General features: G+C 36.1%; 1 protein-coding gene across 1 annotated transcript in view; it reads left to right on the top strand.

The window, feature by feature from the left end:
- The window catches only part of DTHD1 (death domain containing 1), a 31,061-nt gene extending 11,667 nt beyond the window's left edge, over positions 1-19,394 (top strand). Inside the window, exons 3-11 of the mRNA XM_051618301.1 lie at positions 3,586-4,441; positions 4,943-5,273; positions 5,945-6,124; positions 6,951-7,195; positions 8,496-8,660; positions 10,191-10,480; positions 11,808-12,052; positions 18,460-18,517; positions 19,105-19,394. Of these exons, the coding sequence (XP_051474261.1) occupies positions 3,586-4,441; positions 4,943-5,273; positions 5,945-6,124; positions 6,951-7,195; positions 8,496-8,660; positions 10,191-10,480; positions 11,808-12,052; positions 18,460-18,517; positions 19,105-19,394 (2,660 nt within the window). The remainder of the gene's footprint in view (positions 1-3,585; positions 4,442-4,942; positions 5,274-5,944; positions 6,125-6,950; positions 7,196-8,495; positions 8,661-10,190; positions 10,481-11,807; positions 12,053-18,459; positions 18,518-19,104) is intronic.
- Positions 19,395-19,940: the final 546 nt, after the last annotated feature.

The raw sequence follows: 19,940 nt of genomic DNA, 5'->3' as shown, positions 1-19,940 counted from the left end.
GCAGATCTCTAAGCCAGCAGCTGGAGAATGTTACAGAAAGTATTCAAGACACTTGCAACTTGCTGAGTGCTCTCCATGACAAACATGAGGAACTGGCTGTAAGTTCAGGCAAGTATGAATGGACTTAGCTGTAAACAGAATGGACTTATTATACTGGATGTTAAGTTCTGCTGCATGATGACGCTGGGGGGCTTTACTTTTCATTTTTTAGCATTTCAGTATTTGATCATTCATTAGACCAAATTAATTCCCATTTCAACAGTTGTATCACTGTTTTACAATGTCACATGAGATTTGATGTAAGACTCCTAATTCTCATTATTTGAGGAAAAAAATAATGAACTAAACAGAACTGTTTCAAAGTTTTATGTCCAGTATGATTTGGTGGGTTTATCTTGGCCAGACACGAGCTGCCAACCCAGCAACTTACTCCCCCTCCACAACAAGACAAGGGGAAAAAATAAGATGGAAAAGCTTGTGGGTCAGAATAAAGGCAGGGAAATCACTTACCCATACTGTCACGGGCAAAATGGACTTGACTTTGGGGAAAAAAAAAAATATATATATATATAAAAAATATAGCCAATTAAAAGATTTGGACAGTCAGAAACAAAGGCAAAAATTTAAAACTTTTACCCCATCCTTCCATTTTTCCAGATTCACCTTGACTCCTTTATTCCCAACTCTTCTGCCTCCTCCTTGTCCTGAGGAGTGCAGGGGCATTGGGAATGGCAGCAGCAGTCAGCCTGTGATAGTTCCCTCTGCCATTCCTTCCTTCTCACACTTTTCCATGCTCCACCAGGGGTCCTTCCCACAGCCCACAGTGCCTATCAGGAAAAGCTCGGCCCTCTGTGGACTACAGTTCCTTCAGGGAATATCTACCTGCTCTGGCATGGCACCCGCCGTAGGCTGCAGAAGGGATATCTGCTCCAGCCTGGTCTCCCATGGGCTGCAAAGGAAGCTCTGCTCCACACCTGAAGCATCTCCTCCTTTCCTTCTTCTCCAGCCTTGGTGTTCACGGGCCTGTTTCTCATACTTTTTTTCCTCACCCCTCACTGTTACCTGGTGTTGCCCTTTCTTAAGTATCTTTTCACAGAGGCAACACCAGTCTTACTGGCAAGTTCAGCTCAGTCCCATAGTAGGTCCACCGTGGAGCTGGCTGCAACCAGCTGTGTCTGGCACAGGGCTGCCCCAGCCTCTCCTCACAGAGTCTGCCCCTCAGCCCCCACTGCCAGCACCTCACCAGGTGAACCCAATATACATACTCTACAGTCCTTTACAATTAACAATATAGTTAAAAAGTAGACAGTAAAAATAATGACTTCAGCGTTCTTAGTGCACAGGTAAATACATGGAATTTAATTTATTGCATTTATAATAATGATGTGGATATAGGTAGCTATGTTATTTACTGTGAGGGTCAAATCCAGATTTTATGCAGGATCATTTTGTGGTGACTGAAAGAACTCTTCCCTCAGAAACAACATCTGAACAAATATTAGTTAAATTAGAAAATAAAGATAACATTTCTACACTTAGTAATGGTCTAACAGCATGATGCATAGACAGAGACTCCAGGCAGAAATCTCTAGCTATGCCCACATTGATGAGTCTTCCCGCTGCAGGTTTACAAAGTGCCCACAATAATAAAAGAACATTTTGTAAAAAAAAAAAAGGACCTGCTTCCAGGCTCCAAGATCAAGCTAACTTTGCCCTGTTGGCCTTTGCAGGTTTTTAAGAATTCACTGTCACTCTCCTTCCAAAAAGCTACTTTTCCTCATCTGAAACATTCCCATGAAACAATCAACAAAAAGATCTGAAGACAGTTTCATAAAAAACAATGCTGTATTCTAAAACAATGTTATCAAACATCAGAGAAGCACAGAAAGCAGTGTTAGAAAACTGATGGTGGTGGTGGTAACACAAAAGAAGGCTTATTTTGAGGTTAACCTTGTAACAGAATGCAAAAAGTGTCTTTTCATGTGACACGGTTGGGTAGCCTAAGGTTACAAGGCCGCGTCTTTGCTTGGCTGTAAGCACTGCAGTATTTGAAAAGCCACATTCACAGCGTAGGAAAATGCCATTGTTTCAAACTACCCCCTTATCTTCTAATTTGATTTTAGGAAAGTTTAAAGAGCGGCACGATTTGTTTGGGGTTTTTTTCGTTTGTTTTGTTTAGAGAATGCAAAATTCAGGGATGAAACACGTTTATACTGGTGTGGCCCTGGAAAAAGAGCAGTACCTTAGAACATTTTTTCTTTTGAACTGCTAGTGGAAAAAAGATATTAAAAAGTGGGGATTTTTGTTTGGTTTGTTTTTCCTCAAACCAAGTAAAAATACACTAACAATTCATTTGGGAACCGAAAGAGTATTGCAAATTATTTTTAGACTGAGTTCAACAAGAAAAAAATCTGTATTCTGAACTGTACTTGTTCGTATGTTATTAATCAGATTCAGATAGAGATGAAAGTGAAAGGCCTATCCAGATCATAGAGCATCACACATTGACGTATGATGATATTCTTACTCAATAAAACAATATTCCAAGTTGAAAACTCAGATATTGATTTACCTCATATGACGTTATTGAAAAAGTGAATGTAACCCAGTGGTTTCCCATCAGATTTGTATCAGCTCTTTCTACTGTCCTTCCCTTGTGTGTCTCTGCCCACTGCAAGAGGAGAGCACACCATACTGTGTTTCATGCTGTTCAGTTTTCTTATATGTATTGATTTCCACTGGATTTAAGCTGCAAAACAAAGCTTTTCAGGATCTCATGTAGCAAACAGAAATAAGCAAGACATTTTCCAACAGGTCTGCAGCATACTTAGCTAATGAAGACACAGTTACAGAGACTGACAACATAAGGTGAGGAGAGAGTTGAAAGCAATACATCTGAAATCCTGAGAGTATATAGAAGGATTTCAAAGGAAATATGTAAGATAAGAAAAATGAGGCATTTTACATTAAATAGGTTAAAGATAAAATCTTACATGAACAGCACATAGTGACTGTGGGTTTTGTGCATCATTCTTCACAAAGTGTTTTTAGTTATAAGCAAGATCAATTTCCACCATTCCTATAACTGGATGCTACAAACTGCTGAACTTCAGATGTACTGATGGTTTTCTGCTGCCCTCTATAGCAGAATTTCAAAGCTGCTAAGCATGTTTAATGTTGAGCCTATGTATAATGTCTTTGTTATAGACCAATGCATTAGAATGTTTCAGGATTCAATTTTAGGAAATATATATAATGGATGCTTAGTTTAAAAGTTATTTCCAAATTGATTTTACTATTGTCTACCAATTCCATGCTTTAGATTGATTGTCATTAAGAATTTAGCTAGTGTCTGATCATTAGAAAGGTTTTCATTAGAGCTGCCACAGTTGTACTTGGACAAGTACACAAATGTACTTATCTATATTCAGTTCTTCAGAAAGTCACTCAAATTGAAAATAAATAAATGCAAAAAATATTCAATAGAAGCCAGGAATGACTCTGTGCTTCATGTATTGAATGGCACTATGGAATTAGGGGGGATTCATTAGATATGTGGATAAGAGTTTCCCCATTTTTGGCTAGCTTTCACAGTAAAATTCAATTGGTTACCTATTTTTTTTTCCTCAGAGTACAATGGAATTATAGATTGTCTGCAGAAAATGAAGGATTATTTGATAAATACAGCTTCACACCTTCAAGAGGCAGAAAATAAGCTTCATGCTGCTAGCTGCAGACAAGATGATAATTCTCAGATCCAGACTGCTCACAAGGCATCTAGAGAAATAAATGTGTGTTGTTCTGAAGAAGAAGCAACAGAGTCTGTGCAAGTATCTTCTAGATCTAGTCAGCAGTCCCAAAGAACTCCTTCCCTGAACAAGACAGAAAGTCAGAACATTAATCAAATCCAACCAAGTGAAACTAAAACTGTGCGAAAAGACATTGGTGCATCATCAGCTGAAAATATATCTGCTCAAGAACAGGATGTTAGCAGAGAACCTCCAATGAAAAAGGAAGATGGTGAACACAGACTACTAATGAGCTCTGTTATGAAGAAAAAACATTACAGTGGCAAGGACAAACTTCATGGAGGTAGCTCTGTCACTGAAAAATCTCCAGAACTGGCTTTTCAAGACGGTCCTACAAGCAGTGAGGAAGGCATTCTATCTGGAACATTGAAAGATGTTCATGACAGAACTGTCACAAATCTTTTTGAACAGGAAAAGAAAGCAGTAGTAAAAGAATCCTCAAAAGGGGTAGAAAGTGAAGAACATAGACTGACTGAGCAAATGGGAAACAGTAAAATGGAAACAAATGAGATTTGTAGGAATGATCTAATTACTTTTGAATCTTCAGCACAAACACGTGTTTTTACTGCTGTGAATCCTTCTACGAATGATTCAGGAGGAGTACAAAAATCTACGCACTGGATTAAAAAAGAGTAAGAACATATTTTTCTTTTTAGGAACAGATGTACATAAATATTGCTTATTAGCAGACATAAATATCTGTGGGGCCAGAAACACTGTAAATATGTATTGAACAGCTGCTGGACATGCACATAATAGTAGTTTACAGCTTACATATGTGCAATGAAATCTTCCATTTGTTCTGAAGAAAACTGTATTTTTATATTTGATTACACAATTTTTTTATGCCACAGAGGGACTGAGTCACAGCCAGTAAGGAATTCCAAAATTGTTGGAAAACAATAGGAAAGGACCTCAATTAGTCAGTTTTATAGGAATCTGTAATAATCTGTTCTGAAACAAGCCACACATTAAAATGTTCATGATTTTCCCATCTATTCATAAACATATTTTTATGAATTATCTACTTATGCTACAGTGTAGCACATAATTACAGTAAAGTATTTAATTTAAATTACAACACCTCACCCCAAATGCAAATAATAATATTTTGTATTCCATTTTTTCTCCAGATTTCTAGTGGAAGAGAGTGGTAAGAATGAACATAAAGTAGCTTGTTTTATTAAAGCCCCTGCAACTGCTCTGGAGAAGCTGAAGTGTAAGATAGTCAATGACATTAGTTCCTTGGTGGTGTACAATTCTGAGGAGCTGGTCAGCAATGTCATCAGTATTGAATGCTCTGATTATGAGAAAGAAATCCCTTTCCCTATCAACATTGCAATCCCATTTACTTCATGCTTCAGAGGAAATTATCGGGAGATCATGGTGAAGGTGACTGATGTGAGCTTCCAGTCAAACTACTTAACTCCTATTTCATTGGAGGGATACCAAGGAAACCATAAGGTTGGTAACCTCTTGTCTGAGCATTGTAAAAACATCATTCCAGGTTCCCAGATAAGTCTCTGTGGAGTTATACAAATAAAGTTTTCAATAATAAGCCATACTGCCCACTACATGGGGTTAAATTGAGCCTTTCTTTCTACTTTCTCAAGAGCGAATTCTGTTTGAAACCTTGTTTAACAAGGTCCTTTTTCTCTGTTGTAATGATAAGTCAAGTCCTTAATCCCACAATACTGGTGATCCATTAGGATTGGTTTGGTAAGTAAATATAATACATTGCATTATTTGATGGAATTATAAGCTTAAGGGTAATTATTTTACATTCAAATGACAGAGAAGTTAGACAGTTCTGTGTGTATGAGTCTAAACTCCATCTTAATGAAACCAAGGATAGTTGTTTCTTTTTAACTTCAGAAGATTTGCATTGGGTGAGATTCAACACCCAGTTTATGGGGTTATTTAAATTCATCCAAATCATACACTGGAATATTAATGATGTCACTTAATGACTAGAGATCACCAGATATCTGGGCATCCAAGTAGCAATAATATTGAATTTATTTGCATTTAACACCTTGCTCTATAAATAACATTGTTTTCTCAAAATGCCAATCCTCTGCAAAACGTGTTCCTTTCTCTTCACTGTACTCTAATCCCACATTCTCTTTTTGCAGGAAACTTTTGCAGAAGTGGAAATTTGTCAGCTGGGTGTTTTTTCCGTGTTGTCATGCTTAAAGAAAGAAACATTTACCATTCCAAAGGCAGGACTCTCACAGAAGCTGAGCATGGATTCTAGAATATCTTTTGATTACCATCCAGAAACATTCAGTTCTCCAGCACCCATGCAGTTAAAGGTGAGCTTGATTATACAATACTTGTTCCACAAGTCTGTTATCTGATCATTTCTGAGGCAAGGATGCCAATAACATTAAAGGGCAACCTGTTCCATTATTAGAAATGAAAAGTGGTTGCAGCTCTAAACCCTGTACACAGATAATGGTTTCCTGTCAACTTTGTTAAAACCACATAATATCATCAGTAGTCAACAATAGCTCTAGCTAAAAAGAAGTATCTACCTTTGTTTGATATACTTCAGAAAATACAGTTGTTTTCAATAAAGACATAAGTATCAACTCCAAACTTTGACTGGTTCGCCCAGTATTTAAGTTTATGGATTCATTTTTATCACCTGACTTTCATAATTTGTACCAGGCAGTGCAACAGAAGGTTTTGTCACCTCTTAGTCTTAGGCTGAGAACAATCTCAAAATCTGCTTCAGTTAAAATGTGTTTCTCCCTCCCCCCATAAAAACATTGATTCTGAGGCATAGAGAAGCTAAAATTAACAGTGAAAAAATACAGATTTGATAAATCTGAGAAAATAATCAAATTCTGAGGAGGCTCAAGAGTTTCAAGGCTTGAACTCAAAGCAGGGACAAAACAATAAAAACATTTTAGTCAGTAAAGGTTCCAGGTTTTTATGACATTCAAGCACTTTGTTGTGCATTTTATAAAGTGATGATATATTGGTAAAGTTGTTCCTTGGTTATAGACAGGAGCCTACAATTTCTGTCATAATGTAGTTCAATTCCAAAAGACAAATTAATCTGTAAAAATACAGGCATGTAGGAGAAGATTTATTAATTTGTAAATTAATTGTACAATTGCTTTCCATATTTAGGTCCAGCCAGTTGAACCATCATTGGTTTCAACATTGAAAGCAAGACATGATATGTACCACTCAGTTGTATCTACTAGCGCACTGGTTTATGTCCAGCATCCTTCAGCCCAACCATTTAACCGCTCAGTCACTATTACTCTACCCTGTCCTCCAAATCCAGAAAAAAAAAGGCAAGGAGATGAGTCAGAACATGTGAGAGCCATTAGCGCTACAGTAAAGAGGGTTGCCATGGCATACCATCCTCGGTAAGAACAACTTCATTAACAAATTCAGTATTTCAAAAGCATCAAAGTTAATTCATTTTAATAGTTGCTGATTTTTTTATTTGAGTTCCTGTATACAGTCTGCTATAATCAGATATGTTATTAGAAACACTAGAGCAAATCCCCACAATTCTTATGCTTTAGCTTTCTCAGGTATCAGATAAATTCATATAGCATTTGATGTATAATCTTTAAATACACTGACCACTATGGTTTTAGCAGGTGTAAGGAAGAAAAATGTGTATTTCTTCAGCAAGAAATGTTCAGCCATTTTCACCACAGCCAAATATTGCATGTAGACAATAACCATACCTCAGAAATGCTTTGGTCACTATTTTAAAGCCAGTGGTTTGGCTACCCTGGGCTTTGAATTTTCTGACCTCTACTTGTACACATTACAATGGCTGAGTAAAACTTTCTTACACAATGAACTGGAGTAGGTTAGTTTTGTGATAACTGCCACAGTAGATTAAGGTCCTTTTGGAATGTCTTAAAATATCAATAATACAGGAAGACTCCTGAAAAAAAATACCTCCTCATCTCAGTTGTTAACTGGAAGATCAATGAAATTTATCCATCATTCACACAAGGATATGGATAAAATGTTTTGGTGAAAAAAAAGACTAAATATGACCTCATCTATTTTGAAAGTCATCAAAATAAATGGTCTTTTTACGATCTCACAGAGGGAAAAAAATCAATCTGAAATTACCTTTTGATTATTATCCAGTTCTGATTCCATGGGCAGCTTGAGGTTCAGAAAGGCATACTGAGACTTCTTGGTAGCAACTACCTTGATAGTATTTGATAGTACTTTGAAGTACTTCCACTTTAGGTCACTAAAGAGTTAGCTTATTACTACTGTGCTAAACATTAAAAAACAATAAAAAAATTATCTACATGCCAAGATCATTATTATTTTGAAAATAATCAAGGTACTGATGGAGAAGGCAGATACCTACTTCTAGAGAATCTAAATCTTGATGAATGCCTCAAAAGCAATCCATAATAATTTCTGTGCATGATATTAACTGATAGATTAAACAAGATTCATTTAGACAGATTTTTTTTTTTCATGATTTTCTGGAGAATTGGGTAAAAAAATAAATCTCTTAACAATTGTGTCACTCAAGTTCCAGATACAGATTTTCAGCAAGGTGAGAAAAATACATGTAGTCATCAAGGAATGGAGAAGGGAAAACAGAGCCACAGATACAAGCATACTCTTTCTGGAAGACCTAATTTTAATTCTATTTTTTCCTATAATTCCTTGGCTTTCTAGGACTGTGAGTGCTTCTGTGAGAAAAAGTGGGGAGAATCTCAGTGATACTTTGAAATTATTAGGTCACAGAAACAAAGAAGAGGGGTGGAAGGTGTTTGATGATGTTATTATCCAGAATGCACGGAATGGGCTTGTATCATTTGAACTAAGTGAGCATTTAGAAAGGTAATGTATGAATACTTTTTTTTTTTCCCAATTATTTACTAAAAATCATAAAATCATAGAACTATTCAGGTTGGAAAAGACCCTTGAAATCACCGAGTCCAAACATCATTCCTACTCTACAAAGTTCTCCCCTAAACCATATCCACCACCACCACATGCAAACAACCCTTAAACACATCCAGGGATGGTGACTCAACCACCTCCCAGGGCAGCCTATTCCAGTGTCTAACCACTCTTTCTGTGAAAAAAACTTTTCCTAATGTCCAGCCTAAACCTCCCCTGTTGCAGCTTGAAGCCATTCCCTCTTGTTCTGTTGCTAGTTACCTGTGAGAAGAGACCAGCAGCAACCTCTCTACAATGACCTTTCAGGTAGTTGTAGAGACTGATGAGGTCTCCCCTCAGCCTCCTCTTCCTCAAACTAAACACTCCCAGCTCCTTCAAGCATTCTTCATAACATTTATTCTCTAGGCCCTTCACCAGCTTCCTTGCCCTCCTCTGTCCTCGCTCCAGCACCTCAATATCTCTCTTGAATTGAGGTGTCCAAAACTGGACACAACACACCAGGTGTGGCCTCACCAGTGCTGAGGCCAGGGGAACAATCCCCTCTCTACTTCTGCTGGTCATACTATTTCTAATACAAGCCAGGATGCCATTGGCTTTCTTGGCCACCTGGGCACACGCTGGTTCATATTTAGACACTTGTCAATTAGAACCCCCAGGTCCTTTTCTGCCAGACACTTTCCAGCCACACTTCCCCAAGCCTGTAGCATTGCCTGGGGTTGTTGTGGCCCAAGTGCAGGACCTGGCACTTGGCCTTGTTGAAGCCCAGACCATTAACATTAGCCCAACGATCTAATCTATCCAAGTCTCTCTGTAGAGCCTCCCTATCCTCATGCAGATCAACACTCCCACCTAGCATGGTGTCATCTGCAAACTTACTGATGATACACTGTATGTCCTTATCAAGATCATCAATAAAGACGTTAAACAGATCTTAGTATATGGATCAATGGAAATTATTAGAGTTCAGAAATCACCCACTATTAACTATTAACTTGCCAGCATCTCTTTATTCTACTTTGCAGTGTGACTTAATTTGTTACTCATAATTACAGAAAATATAAATTTGGATTATATATATTTTTTTTCATCTATGGACTGTACATGATGTAATATATACAAAACTTGAAATAGGAAATGCAGGTATTAATCTTCATTTGAAAAATGTAATTTAGCTCTCTAACTACAAAATCATAATATTTTTTTGGAATTTCTTATTAGGAAATATTATCTTACATTCACCTAAAATTTGTATGTATTTGAATTCAGAGATACAAACTCAATATACTCTACATTATAGAAGCAGGCAAATTTCTACCCTTTCATTTGTTGGAAATGAGAATGAAAAGGAGGTAGCAAAAGGTCCATTGGAGACTGAGCCCTATATTATTTTGCACAGCAAGTTGTTAGCAGTTGATACAAGAATTTAAGATAGATCTATTTATTTGCTTGCCTTTTTTTTAAATACAGCTTTGTCGTCATTCGCCTGTCTTTCCTCTTGGAAAACACGTATCTTGTCCTCTTTGCTCAGGCTCTGGAAGAAGCTGTTTGTAGCACAATGGCTAATGTGATACTGTATCAGAAAAGAGAAAACCCATATAAAATCGTAGTTTTGCTATCTGCATCCAAAGAATTGACCTGGGAACTTCAAAATCTCCATGAGGAGGGCTACTTTGGTCCCCCAGAACCTACACACCAGTTCTCATTAAGAGAAGGAGAGCAGATTCATTTTAGATTTAGAGGCAATATTGTTGCTTCAGGTAAGTTAATTGATTTGTGCATCCGGATGAACATTGTCAGTCACCTCAGCTGTTCAGAAATACTGTATGTGAAGATTAGTAGACTGTGGTTAGTCACAGCACATGTAGTTATTTTGGTGTTTTATTCCTTGTAAATGATAGGTGCACAGAACTAGACAGGGAATGGCTCTAAGGAAAAAATAAAATATGCTACATGAACAAGATCCTTAGTAACCTCCTCTAGATATCATAGCTTTGAGCAGGGAGGTTGGACAAGATGATCTTCAGAGATCTCTTCCAACTTCAGCCATTCTGTGAAACCTGGCCCCTTGGAAACTGGTGGTGATTTATCTTTTATTTCAAAAGGACAGGATTTCATCAATGGCTTTTTAATGGGTCAAGATTGTTTGGTAGGAACTAAACAGACTAAAAAAACACCACAACAACCAAACAAAAAAACACATCAGACTGCTATTTTATCTATGTAAATTCACCTAAACTGAGCAAGATTGAACACTGAAATCCTGAAATCAAGGGTAAAATGTTGCTTTTTATGTTTGTGAGTTGCACTGTGAATTGAGGTGATGAGAGAGATGTTACGCTGTTTTGATGAGCAGCCTCAAAAATGCAGTGTCTGACACCATTCCGAGATTTGTGTAAACAAAGAATACGAAGTTTCAGAAAAATTTTCACCCAAAATTTTATGTAGTCTCTTCTGTCAATTTTTGAAAGAACGTATAAATATATATTTGGTTCGCTGAATATTTTGTACATAAACTCATCCATTGAAAACTTAATTTACCCTAAAGAAGGGATTAGTCTTCAAAAAGAACTCTCCAGCCCCGAAGGAATGCCTGCTTATCTATGCAAAGGAATATGTTACAGATGTATCCATTAGAATGGAATTAGAAATCCTAAAAATGTACCTACCTGTCTGCCCCCTTTCATTTTGTTTTTGCAGATAGACAGACATCCATCCTGGATAACCAAAAACCATACACTTCTAATACTATTCAGAGAACTGTTTTATTTCTCACTCTGTTAATGTCCTTCCTCCCCTTTCCTGATCCTTACTTTTCAATGTGTAGTGCAGCCTTCACCACTTATTCCTTATGCCAACAATTCAGAGGCTAAGACAGCTAACTAGGCTGACATTTCATCTGCAGAAACACGCTGGCAGCAATGTTCAAAATTCAGATGTTCAACATGATGTAATAGTAGTGGTAAAGCGCAACCAAATAATATGTGATTATCTCTATCTGACTCACCCTAATGGATTATTTTAGATGTCACACATCCAAATACAGTGTAAACAATTTTTTAATTTTTTTTTTTGTATGAACTGCAGAGAATGGAAAAGATTTTGGAAAAGTTTACAGGCTGATTTTTCATTCACAAAGAAGACCCAGGCTGGAGCTCCAAATTAGAGAAGTGGATGAATTTGGTAACCACAGCTCACCTCATTACAAAGGAACAGCAGTGTTTTATAAAATTACCAGAGAGATGATAAACAAGGACTGGGAACAACCCTTGCCATATGGTGAATATCAACAACAGTCTCCACTGTGTAAATTAGCACTAACGTTACCAAAGGTGGGTTTCTCACTTGATAATATTAGAGATCTTTCCCTTTTCTCTTCCCACATATTTATCAGTCAAAAGGATCTTGGTATGATGTTTGCATTACAGATACACACAGGAGTCACTGATGGATCAAAAGTGTACAAATACGCTCATGATTTCTCTTAGCAGGTGGAAAGGACCCTCATCTAAGCACAAGCGTGGAAAAAAATGTGTAGCAGAACTTTTTTTTACCCATTTGCTCTCCTCAAATTGTATGGCCCTGAGAAATTTTTATGTATGTTTCAGCTTATACTTCATGTATCCTTGTCTTGGGAGTGCAGAATTGCAAGTTGCAGGAGCATTAAAGGGTTTATGTCACTTACATTTCTTTTATCATCTGATTCTTCTAAGGCTTTGTGGACAATTGTCTCCATCTCTGGTGAAAGCTATTTCTACATAAATTAATCTTTAATATTCGTGCAATGAAATCTCATTGTATTATTTTCAAGAAGCCTAGCTGTCAGCACCTTATATTGTACAAATTGCTGCTGCTAGACTACTGCTATCAAATTTGCATACATTTTAATATCAAAATATGGTCTAAATCTCTGGTGACAACCAGTAGTATCTGTCATTTTGAATTTCATTTATTTCACTCTTCCGTAAGCTATCATCTGCAAATACACTTTTTTAATTTCACAAACATACCTCTTGATTTATCTCTCATTTCCACTCTTCCAAGTAAAAATTAAGAAGAGTTAAGTGCAGAAGATTTTAAAGGGAGATCTTTTTTAGTGACAAACTCCATATAAAATGTAAGTTTTCCTTTGAGAATCACCTTTCAAGCACTTTGCTTTTCAACTTGGCTAGCATTCCACCTGCCTAGCTTCCCTCCCGTTGTTCCACTTCACTTAATCTTAGTGCATAGTAAGAATAAGATTTAAAAGATTTACATGCATTTATGTTAAACCACAAAGATAATTATCAAGTACCTTAGATTTGGGTTGGCATTTATGGTCTACTATTATACATATCAGTGTTCTATCCAGACTTTTCAAAACCAAGTATTTCTGACTACTCCTTTTCTCCTACAAAATTTAAGGGTGTATTTCCTCTTTCCCATTGTGATTGAGTCTTGGCTTCTGGTCAGTCTGTTTTATCATGTAAGAAGATATAACATATGTGGGTACCCAGCAGCACCCAGGCAGCCTGCTCACTGAAATGGAAATAAATAGAGGAACTGTATAACATGACCATTGCTGGCAAATTAGAAACTAAGTCAAACCTCAGGAATGGTAATAACCTTTGAGAATATTTTCTCTAAATCTATATTTTACTAGTGGTTCTACTTTCAGCTCAAGTAATTGAAACACAGAGGACCCAAGTTTGATGCACAAAACATCTTCTAAGAGACACAGTTACTGTATCACTTCAGAAAATCAGTGTTGCACTTTCCTGAAAATAATTTTTCTTTTGCTTCTGGACATGCACTTCAAAGAAGTCAGAATCTTCATTAAATGCAAATGTTAGGCCAAAAAAAAGTGATAAACGTGCTTGAAAACATTACATGATTTGCATTTTCTGTCTTACACAGAATTAAATACCTCTTTGTAGAATGAAGAATAGCATAAAACATCTTCCCTTAAGTTGGAAGTCACCTTAATACTCAGAATATTATACTTTGCTATTGCTGGTGAACCCTCCTACTTTTTCATCTATATTACATCCATCCAGCATCATAATTTAAAACTGAAAATGCCTTAAGTCAGGTTTTTTTAATAGAGAAGAACTATTCCTTAATAGTTTAACTAGTTCAGTTATAATCTTTTTTAAGGAATTATAAAAGCTGGTTATTTTACTTTAGTGAATAATTAGTAAATTAAATACAAAATAACATACATAAATACACCAATTACTACTGATATAAACATACACAAGGCAAGTGGGAGTTTCACCCATACCACTGTCTGAAATATTAATTAACACGAAGTTCTAATGTGCTACTATTTTGCTCTTCATACTTTCTTCCAGCCAAGCACATCTTGAATTCCATACTGAACAAACTCACAGAAATTTTAAGAAGAAAAAATACTCTCTTTTTGGCTTGTTTTCTGCCTGAAAGGAAAAAAAGGGTAGGAAAACACAGTTTTCTCAAGGCAAGCTGGTTAATAGAAAAGTCCCACACAGATCCATGCTAACTTACTCATCAAAAATTTTGAATAATTAAGTTAAAAATGGGATGACAGTACAAAATATTCAGAGTAATAAAGGTGTCTGTGATGAATCACAGAATATGATGATACTGAGCTACTAGAAAATAAACTAGACAATTTAAATGTCAATAAGTGTTTGGTTGGGGTGGAAGTATGTTTCTGATTTTATACTTACAGACTCCAAATTACCTATTACCACTAAAACCAAATATCTTCAGTCATTTGTCTCTCTGAAAACTTTCAGAGCTTTCAACAGCAAGTAGAAAGGTAACCAGAATGTTAAAAATTATTAAAGAACACAAATGAAAAAAGATTATGCCATATATCTGTGAGGCATCTACATCATGACTACACTCTGCAGTTCTCATGACAGAACTCAGAAAGTGGATTTGGCAGAAGAGAAAAAAAAAGAAGGTCATCAGAAACATGGAGTGGTTCTAGGTAGAGGGACAATACATTAATGACAACACTTCAGGCAGTTTTGATAGCAGTTGAAATATTGTGTACACTCATATTATGGAGGAACTGAAAAAGGAATTAGTATTCCCCTTTCACAGGATATCAGAACAATTACGTTGGTAAGTGGCAGATATAACCAGTAATTTAAAAGAACATAATTTTACATACAAAATAATCAAAAGGTGAACTAATTTTCACAGGATATTTTCACAGTTAAAAATGTGTTTGAGCTAGAAAAGAAATTGACTGAGTGACACAACCATATATTAAACATAGTAACCCAGGTGCAATAAGGCTGAAACAGTGAAAAGGCAATTCTAATTACTTACTGTACCTTATGTGTTCTAAATTTTTAACAGTGATGAAAGCACTGACAGTAAAAATTAACTTAAGAACTTTTATCCTGTTTTTACTGTCCATTATCTGATCAACATATTTGAATCAGAGGTATCTTCACATTTAGGAGGGCTTTCTAATTAATCAAAGAAATAGATGGAAATAGTTAAAATTGGATGTGAAAACACAGCTATGGAGAAATGTAATGCACTAATTTTACAAACAACTACACCAGCCAAATTCTGTCAAATGCAACTGCTATTTACCACTTCATTAAAGTACAAGTCGTGTCAATGTTGGTATAATATGAACCAAGATTGGCAATGTTCGTAATTAGTCATATGTTAATGCTATTAACATATCTTGCCAAAGCACCACATTCATGTGCATAGACATGCACTCAAGAAATGTTCCTTACATTTTGCTGGGTTCTATCATCTGTGTGCTACCACAGGGCAGCAATTAAGCTGTTACATATCTCACCAACATATCAAAACATAATGCTCCCTGTTCATATCTGACCTATTAATAATGACAGGTTGTTATTTGTATTGCTCACATTCACACAGCTGCTTACAGAATTTCAGTTGTCACAGTCAGGCTCTCATGTCTTAACTGTTGATTAGTTGACTGTAAGTTGTAGCGTTGTTGATAGACTTCTCCTTTCCTCCCAGTATCCTGGGGAGATCCTTCCTCCTTTGGGATTAAAATCCCAAAAGTAGAAATAAATGCAGGGCAAGAATAGCAAAGCCTATTAAACATTTATATTATTTTGTTGAGTTAATAAATATCTTAAGTTTAGATTTACCATGTTAGCAGATTAGTTTTAATACACATGAGAACCACTCAGTATTGCCAGAAACAACTGAAATTTTCTCAGCAAAATGTGATTATCATAAAGCTAGAACCATCCATGATGCCTGATTTTGGCTGTGACAAAGACAGATGGAATCTTTTTAAAGGCAACCATTCTGTCTACATTTTCACTCATTTCTATAAAATTTCCACCTAAATTTCTCTTGAATTGTGGTGAGAAGACAGTAACTACACAGATTATAGGCTACTTTTATATGTATGTGTCCATGTTATCCACTCTGTTACGTATTTATTTTTGTTAGTGGTGAAAGCAGTGGATGTTTACTTTGTATGCAACCATTCACATCAGTTTTTAATATAAACATGCTACAGAAATAAGTAGATCTTCACTAACAATTCCTATTAATGGAGCTTTCATTTCCTCAGCATTAGAGAACTCCTGTTGGTCATACCTGTTTTGTTTAACACAAGTTAAATACAGTGAATTAGGTTGTCATATCAAGTATGTGTGTGCATATCAGTGGTATTTCTACTGATTTCAAAGTAGCTCTATTTATGTGAAACCGGGCTAAAGAGATTTAAAGGTTAATTTCTCCTTTTCTGTCTGTCCTGTTTGATATGCTACTAGAGTCTGGTCATGTCTGAGAGGTCCATTTGGCAGAGCCCTTCAGTATTACTGGCTGAACTCAGACTGCTTTACAAAAAGAGATTGTTGTAATACATACAAGCATTATCAAATTACTATTCTGTGGAAGTTTTATGTCTAATGACTCGCTAACAGCAAAATAGCATGTGATTGTCTGCTTCAGAAAGGCCAGTGCTTAGCTAATTGAAGGGCCTTCCAGACTAGAAAACTGCTTTGGCCACTAAGAGTGTTTTATTTATGCTGTCAAGAACAGTGGGGCCACATGCCAGTGCAGCTGAACCATGGGTGACTTTAGCGCTTCACCACAGATATTTAATCTTTAAAGGCAGATTTAATGTTTTGGATCTAATGCACTGTATATTATTACAATATTTATAGACAATACTCATTTTCAATTCATCTCATTTTCACTACTATTTTAACATTAAGTAGCATAAAGTGGTTCAGATTAAAGTCAATGCATGGGTAATTGAGTTTATCTACATTAGCTTTTAAAATCTCATACAGACCCTTGAGGTGCTAAATTCTCAATACTGAATGAAAATAAGTTTAAATATAAAAGCATAATTAAACGAAGCCAAATAAAGTTGAATCTTGGAAAAAAAACAATGCCCCCTTCTGGAAGAGCTTTATGTTTTCTTTATTTTGAGGAGTTTTTTTTAGCCAGGTTGTGCTGTCTTCACACTAGGGCATGCCTAGGAACAGAATTGTTGTAGAAGCACACAAGATGAGAGAGATTCAGATCCCAAGATTAGTACAGCAAAGGATGGTTTTGCACTGCCAAGCAGTGCATGCTGTGTGCATCCTGTGCACCCTGAAACACCCTATCAAGATGACTGAGTTTAGGCCTGATGAAAAGTTGTGTAATTCACAGGTGAACAGGTTACTGTTATGATTATATTGACCTTTTGGATGTGTACATATGAAACACTCAAAATAGTCACTAATATATAAAATCTGTAATATAAAAGTATTTAAGACAAGCTCAGCATAGCTCTGGCTCAGTATACCCAGCAGGAAATAGGAGAGTAGTTTATCAAATCAGATTTGCATGCTCTAAGTTCACAGGTGCAAAAAAGCAGCTCAGTGAATAAACCTGGAGTGTGTCTTATGGGGAAAATTGTGCAAAAACCAGCCAGGTAATGCAACTGAACATGTGTGACAAAAATAATGTGCACTAAAAGAGAACAATTACAGCTTTTAATAAAAAAAGAGCTGTCCTTCACTTGATTTAAATTACTATCTTCTTGTGCTTAGTGCTTATGTAAGTCATTTTTTGTTCTAAATGGAGTAGGAAACAACAGTAAAGGCCACAAAACTTTCCTCTTTATCAGTCACAGGGAAAAAGGGCAAAGTATTTTTTCCTTTCTCTCCAGTGTTCAGAGGAAGAACTCTGTACTTTCTCATGTAAGTTGTCTTTGAATTCTGATTATTTTTAGGGATTTAGAACTAAAAGTTGAACTGTGTAAAATGAAAAACTATAGTTAGAAACATATTATGTTTTATAGAACTAACAATAGCTACTGCATACCTAGAAACTGTTATTTTCCTTCAAACAGTATGGTATGCACACAGTTGTAGTAAGAGCACAGAGACAACATCACAATGCAGTATTCAAAATTAGAATTCAATTAATGCATGAAGGAAGGTTCCATACCGATTTTCTATATACCCAGTTTCTACACAATACTGATCAAAGACTTGTAACATTGCATAACTTACAAACTTTTCAATAAGATGCAATGAACATCCACTTGGTGTAAACAGGCTTAGTTTCATTATTTTCATAGCTATATGCTGAGCTATACATGCTGATGGTGTTAGCAGGCTTTCAATAGTGACACAAATCTTTTATGTAGGAAGAACCAATTGTAAATGCTGATATATGGCAATCAACTCCTGTATCCTATGCCTCAGTCCTTACTCATTTATTCATTACTCTTTCTTCAACAAATTTTCTTTGATAGCATGTAAAGTTGATCAGCCGTCCACAAAGCACAAAAATAATTTCTTCTGATTCATCAGGTAAGAACACACACATGATATATAAATATAAATAATAGCTATATTTGCTATTTACTTTTTTTTTTTTAAATGCCAAATTTGTTTCAGCTGTTACTGACATTTTAAAATGTCATGCTCAGAAACCAAAGTAGTTAATGTGTTAAAAGGTACAGGAGAGGGCAAGTTATCTATTTTCCAGTAAATGCAAACACTCTTGTAAGATACTGTTGTGGTGAGATGCTTGAACAGCCTGTAATGTTCGGTATAAGCAGATTCGGTTTGCACTGGAAAGCTCCAATATAAGTGATGTATCAGTTATAGGAAATGCCCAAAGCCTTTAACTTTATTGCTAGCTTTCCCCATGCAGTTCCAAAAGTTATTGAAAATTTCTGAATCTTCTTGTGACTAAATTTACATCACATTGCAGTTATCAAAAATTGCATTAGAAATAAGAAATGGTGATGTTTCAAGAAAAGTAAAAAAACCTCACCATGTTTATCTGGGGAGCTCACCCACTGAGCCTCCAGTATTAGAAAGCTTTTCAAAAGAAAGGTAGATTTACATAGCAGAAGAATAATGCTCTTAATTTACTAATTTTTGCCCTTCAGAGGCTCTGTGGGACAGCTTGCTATACTGGCTTGCAGAAGAACTTGCAGAAGATAATACATCACTGCTTGCTTTATGCTTACCTGTTCGGCGGAGCATACTGCAGCTTATTAGGCTGAAGTGCCCCGATAGTTTAACAGAACAGATCTATGAGCTGCTTTGCTGCTGGAAAAAGACCCTTCCAAGGTCAGCTGATAAACAGCAGCTCCTGTCTCGCTACTTGCGGAAGAGTGGCAGAAGTGATCTTTCGGAAGAACTTCGTTGTAAGTGGCAAAATAAAGTGTTCACTTGACAGAATCACAGGCAAATAACAGCCCAATTTCTCTTCTTTCTTGTTGAAAGGTGCGAATGTTTCCATGGTATCTTTGGATGAACAAGTGACAGGGATACCAGTGAGAGATCAGACTGCTTGTTTATTTGTTACTTTGCAATGTCTTTACTAAAGGGAAGTGTAGTAGCAACGCCTTTGCTTGCTAGAAGTGAACCTTTCTTCTGTGGAAAAGTGAAATATTGAAAATATAAAAATGAAGAATTATAGACTGGTCAGCACAGGTTTCTAAGGATGTTGATTGTTTGCAGATACCATACTCAATTGACATAGAATTACAATTTAAACTCTATGAAATATCACTATATTTTATTCAAATCTTATTAATCATTCCATGATATACGGATTACTCTACATCCAGTAATAACAGCTACTAGATTCTTCAGATGAAAGCGTAATATATCATCCTAATGCATAGACAGGGGAAATTCCTTCTTAATTTTGGGTTTGTCAGTAATTAATTCAGAATATTATATTCTCAGTGAAGGCTTTGTATCCTTGTGAATGTCA

This window comes from Apus apus, chromosome 4, assembly GCF_020740795.1.
Source record: "Apus apus isolate bApuApu2 chromosome 4, bApuApu2.pri.cur, whole genome shotgun sequence".
Lineage (NCBI taxonomy): Eukaryota > Metazoa > Chordata > Aves > Apodiformes > Apodidae > Apus > Apus apus.
This window is presented reverse-complemented; position numbering and strand designations above follow the sequence as displayed.